We start from the raw sequence: 9,791 nt of genomic DNA on the forward strand, positions 1-9,791 counted from the left end.
GGCACACAACAATATTTAATCAAAGAAATCAAACTATTAGGTATTTTCTGTATAAATAAATTCATTGTTTTTTTTATTATTCAGTTTTTATTGTATATTCATATACTTTGATTTATTAATTTCAAAATCTTAGACTGTTAAATGCATTTTTTAACAACTTTTATTATAATAAAGAATTTGGCAAGGAAGCTTATAAAATCTTGGACTGGTACAGCACTTGTGTTTCCTGTTTATCAAAATTGAGGTAAGGACAAAACTTATGACTAAAATTGAAAGTACTCAAAAATGACTAAACAGAAATATGACTAATCAAAAGTATAAATCAAATATCAACAAGCATGAGATAAATTGAAAGTATAAACGAAATTGAACTGCATATATCAAAAGCAATAGAGTTAAATGAAATAGCAAAAATTACCAAAAAAAACCTCTAATTCATACGGTAAAACATTCAGTCTAAACTAATATAAAAATTATCTTCACTCTCAAATCAGTCATACTCAGCTAAGTGCATACTGGTATAAAAGTGCCATAGTCATTTTCAATTTCAAATTCACTATCATCTTCGTCATCATGCGCTGTAGAAGCACCTGTTAGACCCTTGCTTGATGTTTCATTGCTAATTCTCTGCAATTGAGAAATAAAATAATTAAGATCAAGAAACAAGCATAAAGAATATTGTAGCCCATAATTGGACCTCACATTATTGTAGAACTGATTTCTAAAAGTTGAAAAATAAATAACTCAGGTTATGCGGAAAAGTATTGTTCAGATTTGCAATCAGCACTAGTTCATATAAAAGCCTTTGCTAATTGAAGTACAGCTAGATAAAATTAAGCAAAATCGATTCAATTTGAGAGGGCGGGAGAGAGGGAGAGCATACCAAAAATGGAGAGGAGCCTTGAAATGGTTTGAAACCAGCAGACGGGAGAGACAGAAAGAGTGACAGGAGAAGCACTGGCGTCAGGTCGAGGGCAAGGCTGATAGTAAAAGCAAGGGTGGCTGAAGCGAGTATGAGACAGACAAAGTTGTGGTTGAGGCGGGAAGAGGAGAGCGCGAGGGGCGGTGGAAAAAGAAAATTTCACAGAAGGAGAAGGAGAGGTGGGGGTAAAAGAAAACCGCAAACCATAGGAGTCGGAATTGGCAACTGTTCCGACGAGAGGAGGGAGAGGGCGAACAATGGAGAGGAGACGAGACGAAAAAGAAGAAGACGGAGAAAATTTGAACCTTCCGTCTGTTTGCACGTCCATTCTCAGCGCACATCATCAAATCATGTTGCACGAATCTGAAATCGATCGGACAGCTGAAAAAATCTGCTCACTGATGAGGTTCGGTGAGCACGTCACATGCTAGCCTTGCTTTAGGTCTCGTTATTTCACCAAATAAGTCTTAATTGAGCTGAACTAAGATGGTGTAAGTCGATCTTTAGACCGGTCTAAATTAAATTACCTTACATGGTGATTTAATTTTATTCCACCTCGTGCCTAACTTGAATGATTATAATAATATTTTATTTGTATATAATTAGTATATTATTATTAGTATATAATTATATAATTAGAGATGGGTTATGGTGCATTGCAATGCATAGGCCATGGTGTGCATTGGACCATAAATCACCGATTCAAAGTCCAAATGACCGATCCAAACCGTTCATCTTGTTCTCCATATTAATATGTGATTGGAGACCAAATTTTACATTTTTTGGAATTTTTTTACTATTTATTAAGCCACTTTGAAAATCGCTGATCCAACGGTGGCTTCTGATTTTACTGTTCCAAACAGTCACCGTTGGATCAGCGATTTTCAAAGTGGCTTAATAAATAGTAAAAAAATTTCAAAAAATGTAAAATTTGGTCTCCAAGCACATATTAATACGGAGAACAAGATGAACGGTTTGGATCGGTCATTTGGACTTTGAATCGGTGATTTATGGTCCAATGCACACCATGGCCTATGCATTGCAATGCACCATAGCCCATCTCATATAATTAATATCTTATATTGTTAATATATTAAATAATGATTATAATAATATTATATAATTAATATCTTTTTATTAATAATTATTATTCATAAATAATTATATAACTATTATGTTATATTGTTAATATATTAAATAATTATTATATAATATTGTAATATATTATAGTTATTATTAATATATTAATATTATGTAATTAGTATCTTATTAACTATATATAAATATATATAATTAATATGTTATATTGTTAATATATTAAATAATTATTATAATAATATTTTATAGTTATTATTAATATATTAATATTATATAATTAGTATTTTATTTTTAATAATTATTATTAATATATAATTATATAATTAATATTCTATGTTGTTAATATATTAAATAATTATTATAATAATATTATAATATATTATAGTTGTTATTAATATATTAATATTATATATAATTAGTATCTTATTATTAATTTATAATTATATAATCAATAATTAATATTGTAAATATAGTAAATCATTATTATAATATATTATAGTTGTTATTAATATATTAATATTATATAATTAGTATTTTATTATTAATAATTACTATTAATATTTTATATTGCTAATATATTAAATAATTATTTTTATAAGATTATATAATTAGTATATTTTTATTAATAATTTTTAATTATATAATTAGTATTTTATTATTAATTTATAATTAATATTTTATATTATCAATATATTGAATAAATTTTATAATAATATATAATATATTAATATTATATAATTAGTATCTTATTATAAATAATTAACCAATTTAGGCTTTCAAAACTTTAGTCCTCCACCAACTCTAACCAAACAAGAAATATTTTAAGTTATGATTTAACTTTAGGCCTCAACCAAACATGAATAATTTAGACCGGCCTAAGTTGGAATAACCAATTTAGGCCTCCTTAGCTTTAGGCCACAACCAAACATACAGCCATACTGCAATTGTCAACGAGCTAGCTCGGTCCGAGCTAGGCCCTAGCTTAGCTTGTTAATTTTAGACTGAGCTACAGCCGAGCGAGCTGGACTTAGGGCATCTGAGCTAAAATCTCAGCTCGAACTCGTGACAAGCTGGCTCGCTAGGTCTGACTGGATCTTGGTTTAAGAAGAAAATAAATTCTACAAATTTTTTGGATCGAGCTGAACCGAGCTAGACAGTATAAAATGCAGACAAATTCATACAAATTGACAAATTGATGCCTTGCCGAGCTGGCGAGCAAGCTAGGCCGCAGCTCAAACGCGTTAATTCTGGACCGGGATAGTGGCAAGCTGGAATAAAATTAAACCAATAATGAGTGAGATGTTAGCGAGTGAGTCAGGTGCGAGTCACTATTGAGCCACGAGCTACGAGCTTTTTTGTCATACAGGTAACATAATTTTTTTAATTTAAATCAGGTCCGTTCGTTAATACTATCACGTATATAAAAGGGTTCTGTGCATCAGATACTTGGGTCGGATTGGCTCAGATTCTGATTGGACGATCCGGATTGAAACTCAGAATTTATGTTACCTCAGAGGATACTTTCCGCATTAGCTTAATTAAAAAAAAATTAATCTGTTAGACGGTTAATATGTTGGGGTTTCGCGGTGCTAACCAAAACCCCTTTTAGGCTTAAGGTGCGGAATGACCGTAGAACAAAAATTTCTACAGTCAACTTAAGCTCAGGATTAAACGGGGTATGTCAGGAAACTTTCCAAGGCGGTTCACCTTCAGTATTCCTTTGGCATCAAAACCCAATTTAATCATTTTACAGATCTACTCCATGATTGATTTCTAAAACTTTAATCTACTTACAAATTAAATAGATTAATATAACATATTTATACCTTGTTTCCAAATCACAGTTGGAATGCAGACCGAGCGAGTAGAGCCTCACCAGGGAAGGAATCGACTCGGAACGGAGCATCAGACGTCTGATGCCTCTATCGGTTATCCACCAGGACTAACCGGAGAGCGGTTTATTTCTTCTGCCAGAAATACCGTAAACTGCGGAATTCTGCAAAAACACTATTCACGGGGAAAAGATGAAAACCCGTAAACACGAATTTTCGGTTGCTCAGTTTCATCAATATGCAAAACTGACATACCGCTAAATTCGGTAAAACACTATTCATCGATCCCGTAAATATACTCCACAACAACCCGCAAGGCCGCAAGATTATACGTCAACTACGTATAACTTTCTTTTCTCAACCGAAACACTATTTGGGAGAGAAACCGAGAAAGAGAGAAAATACCGATCCGTTTCGACACGAAACCGGTACGAATGAATTAGTTATTTTTCTCTCTACCCCTCCACCCCTATTTATAGTGTTTAGGGTCGGTTGCAAAAGACCAAAATGCCCTCCAAGTTCGGCCTATTTACAAGGTATGCCATTGACACCTCATCCTTTTATATGTGAAATGACCAAAATACCCCTTCCACACCCTTCCACACTCTTCTCCATGCTTCTACACATGCAAGGTGGCATAGGTGTGAAATGACCATTTTGCCCTTGTGGATAGGATTGATGACATGTCATCTGGATAGGATCAATGACATGTCATGCGGATAAGGACGAATCTGAAAAGACCCGAATGCCCTCGGCCCGAACACAAATAATATTCGTATAATTATTCTGAACAATTATATATATATTTTTCTTGCGGTTTGTTGTTTCGGTAATTTATACAACGTGTCCTGCACATTTATAAATTAACCGGTTAACTTTTATACAACGTGTCACACACGTTTATAAATTAACCAATGTTTTTGCTTGTTATTTTTACATAACATTTATAATTTAATTATAACACGTATAATTAATTATAACCATCTTACTATTGATCATAACTAATTTATAATCAATCACAATAAGATTCTCCGATTAACTCCTATATGGTGTGACCCAATAGGATCTGTGTTATGTTGGTAAATAGAGTTAAAACTGTTTTAACTTCTATAATCATGGGTGGCATCTGGCAACACATCATGACCATCCAATTACACAGATGATGCTGTACTGTACAATATCACGATCCAGTAAACAATTTACTTGTGTCTGTTCTTCTGTCTCATAGCTATCAGATCAGTTTCAAGGTAGATGTGTGTCATCCTTGCTAACTGAATCTTTTCTTGATCTTGAGCAGATTATCAAATATAATTACTCTTGTAATTATACTGCTAGCAGATAATCTTACTCTATCAAGGGGCCCAGTGATGCTATAGCTCGTATAGAGATACGAGGGACAAATAGTATTCTTGGTAAACTATCACTTCCTCAGCCAAGCTATACATATGGAAAAGCTACTGTTATGACTGCTTTTTACGGACAGTGGTAGATAACAATCACACATACATATTTCTCAGTGGGAACGATAAATACCTCATGCTGTAGAACCTGACAATGAATGAAAACATAAATGACACGAACACAATTCTATTTAATGTTTCATTCGGGGTCTGTCAAATACCATGTTCCTAGAACATGTATCTATGTGATTAAAATGACATCTCGTGTCAGGTGGTTTGTAAAACTTAACCATCTTTTAATCCACGTACTAACCTTATCGCGGTAATTAGTGTTCCTGCTAATTACCTTGGTCAGTGACCTTTTAAGAGTATATATCATCTATATTATGGAGTTTCACAATTTCAATCATGAACTCGAAATGATCCATAAATTCAATAATACTCAAGGCAACAAAATGATATATAAATAAACATTCAATTCATGAACAAAGCTTTATAATAATTTATCGTATTATTGACTTCTAGATTATTACAAACTAACATAATAAAACATAAAAAACTAGGTAAAATAACTCATCAGACAACTTTTTAGTTCAGAAATTGATGACAATTCTTTTTTTTTTTTGCTCTGGAATCACATTATTATTTTCTCACGTTGCAGGACGTGGTCATTTCTTTTCTTTTTTTAATATTGAATTAATCTTTACATTTTTCTTTTCTTTTACAGTTTTATTTTACAATGTCGGAAAATGTAAATTATTTTTGTCATTGCAATTTTACTTTTACGGTTTTATTTTTTATCTTTAAAAAAAATATATTATATGCTAGTTATTAGACTTCATTATTAGAACTAATTAAACAGTTATTCATAACTATCACGGTCAATTCCGTCTAAGGTCAACTAAATTTTGTCTTTGTAAAAAATTAGTCACTTAAGTTTGATTTGTTTTTCCGTAGCTATTGAATTTTTTATTTGTTCAAATAAAATTATTATGTTACTATTTTTTAAACGGAATACGCTCATCTATCTCCATGTCACTTTATATTTTGTTAGTATTTAGATTGAAAATGTTTGAATAACTTGGTTGAAACCAATAAAAAAGTTCAATGATATAAGCAACAAATTAGACTTAAATGATCAATTCGTGAAAAAAAAAAAAGTTTAGTGATATCAGATGAAATTACCCTAACTATTAATTAGAAATTTTAATATTGATCACAGCTCTTTTAAAAAATTTACAGTTTTTCATAAATATATTTTTCAAATCAAGATTTATTCACATTTAATATCACACTACAATCAAACACTCATTGCATGCTCATGAGCATGAATTTTTATAGTTAATTTGTGAATTTCTGTTTCAATAAAAAGTTTATCGTACATTATACCGAACAAACTTTAGATAGATCCGTCCGTTCCTTATGATCAACATAACATTGCACATTGGCAACTCTTCTATACAATCTCTAAAATTGTAGAGTAGACTAGCCCAGCACAGAAAGCATGAAGAGGTGTTGCAACTGCCCTGAAATGATAGAGGGGGGGCACTGAGCACATGCCACAGTGCGGCTTTTAATTTTGTCAGATCAGGCGTGAAACGGACATGCAGGTAGGATTGTGTGCGAATGTTAAATGGGGAAATGAAGGGTCGAAGGAAACGACGCGCAACGGGAACTAACTCTGAATAGGAGAGCAAGACTCTGTTATTCTAAATCGAACCGTTCATCTGTGTTGAGATCCGTGTATGAAAAATTCAACGGTCCGATTTAGAATAACAGGGTCCTGCTCTCCTATTCGGAGAGCAGCAGAGTCGGATCCCGCGCAACGGCCATATTGGCATATTCTCTCTCATAGCCCGTCTGATCAACCCAATTTTAAAACTAGCCAGAGACTTCTACACTACCTACCCTCTTTATTGACTCTTCGGTAGTATTCAACGGTCTCTCCTTCGTATTCCATTGTCGAATGGTCGTATCCACAGAGCCAACGCCTCCTTAGTGCATCTTAAATCAGACGGTCTGATTTGCTCCCCGGTCTTCACCTATATATAGTCTTGGAATTTAGTAGATTTTTTTAGTAGTTTTGTACTTGGGGCGACATGGCCCCATTCCGTACAGTACAAAAATATTATTTTTTATTGTTGGTTTATTAAGAGTTGTGAAAAATACGAGATGATATAATACTATCTGATTGGTGAATGAGTTGGAGCAGAGACCGAACGAGAGTCAATTGATCTTTAATTTTTTGTATTGATGTATAACTTTTAATATAATTTAAGAGTAAAATGTCATAATAAAATTAATTTTCATTCTCAACATAAAAAATTATATAATAGACCTTATTTATATTTGATTGTCATGATTTAAAAATCTGCCCTGTTTCTAAAATGTAGCTTAAAATCCACAATAATTGTTAGCACGCGCGGTAGCATGCACACTCCTCTTTATCTTACATACGTTTTTTATTATTCTACTGTCACTGAAATACGTGGCACATTTAAACACGTATGGATCTGACAAAATGAAATTAAAAATAACAAGCACAACCAAATTGGAAATTAAAATATAACGCTTCAAGTTAAGTTGCTTCGGCAGCTTCCTAATCCTAGCCAATAGCCAAGAAATATACATAGGCTCCTAGATCTCAAATAGTCAAATGCAATTTAATTAAGGCTCTTGGATTAATGCGTTTCAATTTTCACACAACAGCTGGCACTATTTATTAGATTTTAGTACAATCAATTTCTGCTTCTGGTGGCATTTGATCGAATGGCCCAGATTAGGTCCCCAGAACTGTTTCTAGAGAAATAGAATTATTGCTGTATCATTTGCAGGGAAAAAGATTGCTTTAAAATCAGCTTTTTAGACCATATGCTGTAATTTAATTTGGAGGTATAGCCTTTTAATATAATAAATCTACTTAATAAGCAGATATACCACATTAAAAGCAACAAAGCATGCACATCCACAAAAGCTTTACAAGGTGAATAAAAAAAAAAAAAAAATCAATTCAAAACAGTACCTGAGCTACACGACACCACAGGCCACAGCCCAAAAAAAATGTTGTTAATTCCATATATAGTAAACAACCACATTTTCATCAGCGCCAATTTATAATCCCGGCTTTAATTATATTATACATGACCCCAGCCGGGATTAGCTATTGCATACTCTATATCAGAATAACACTATCAAATACCAACAATAACAACATTGATAAAAGGGATTAACAACTATGTATCTATATGATACCTGGTTAATTTTTAGAGAAATATAGAGAGATTAACTAATAGCAGATCATAACCATATAATCACTTACCAGGCTGTATATGTCTACTTAATCCATCTAACGGCCTTAGATCGAAAAGGCAATGACAAAAAAGAAGAAGGAATCAATAGATAAACCCTAATAAAAAAAAAAAAGCAAAGCAACTTAAGTAATGGTAATTAACAAAGAGTTAAACCGCCACTTTCCATTCAAATCCCTGTCAAGTCTCAACTAACAGAAGCACTCGAAAACCGGCCTAGACCGGTAATACCCATTGCCCTTCGGCAAGACGACAAGTCTGGCCCACTTTCTGGCACCACTGCGGCGTCGGAGTGTTGACCAGACAACACGAGGAAGCCGTCGGAGGCGGGTCCAAACAAGGCGCCGGGCCTGCACAAGCGACCGGCCTAGGCGCTTGGAGAGGGTGTGTGGGGCAGGAGAGGGGGCAGAGAACTGGTACGATTTTAGAAAGAGCTGTCGGCGCTCAACTTGTCGCTCCCACTGCGCCATTTGCTCGGCATGCCAGAGCATCATCGAGCCGCCTTTTGTTGAAATTGCTTCTCCGGTTGAAAATGGATCCATGTGAATGTGAAAGTGTTGTTTCTTTTGAGGGGAAGGGGAAGGGGAAGGGTAAGAGGAATGGTGTGAGAGAAAGAGAGAATGTGAAATGTTGATGAGAGAGTGATTTGGTGTGAGGGGGAATTAATAGAGATATGTGAGGTAATTAATAAGTATTATTTATTTTTTTCTCCTGAAGTGAAGTGAGTTAACGACCGTCCGTTTGCTCACAACCTTTCTTTGCAGTTATCAAAAGTTGTGAGAATTTTGCATGTTTGCCCGTTGAAAACTTGTATCTTTCCAAAAACTTCTTGTTGGGGGTTTTGATTGTGTAATTTGCAACTGGGATACAATCAAAATACTTGTTAACAAAATTAATTAAAAAATATATATATTCTATTTTTAAATACATCAGTTTAAATAACATATTTAAACTTATAGATTTTAACAGTTTAAATATGTTATTTAAAATCAATTCGCGTTTAAGAACACCAGTTATACTCGACTTTCTAATGTGATTCAAATAAATATTAGAGAAGCCATCTAATAATACGGAGGAAAATAATATAATTATTTTATATGGATGCACTAAAAAGTGTATTAAATATGAAAGCGTGTCAACATTTTCTATTGGATTATTATTATTTATTTTTTATTTTTTTCTGAACAGGTTGGACCTCATCTGAAAGTCAAAGATTACCCGATCTGTACTT

The 9,791-nt window shown here is 33.2% G+C and overlaps 1 protein-coding gene across 1 annotated transcript; it reads right to left on the minus strand.

Moving 5' to 3' along the window:
- Positions 1-8,461: 8,461 nt before the first annotated feature.
- On the minus strand, positions 8,462-9,210 carry LOC144550566 (uncharacterized). The gene has a single exon (XM_078298568.1). The coding sequence runs from the start codon at positions 9,100-9,102 to the stop codon at positions 8,752-8,754; it is 351 nt and encodes a 116-aa protein (XP_078154694.1). The 5' UTR covers positions 9,103-9,210; the 3' UTR covers positions 8,462-8,751.
- Between the last annotated feature and the right edge of the window lie 581 nt (positions 9,211-9,791).

The sequence above is a fragment of the Carex rostrata genome, chromosome 2, assembly GCF_964058835.1.
Source record: "Carex rostrata chromosome 2, lpCarRost1.2, whole genome shotgun sequence".
NCBI lineage: Eukaryota > Viridiplantae > Streptophyta > Magnoliopsida > Poales > Cyperaceae > Carex > Carex rostrata.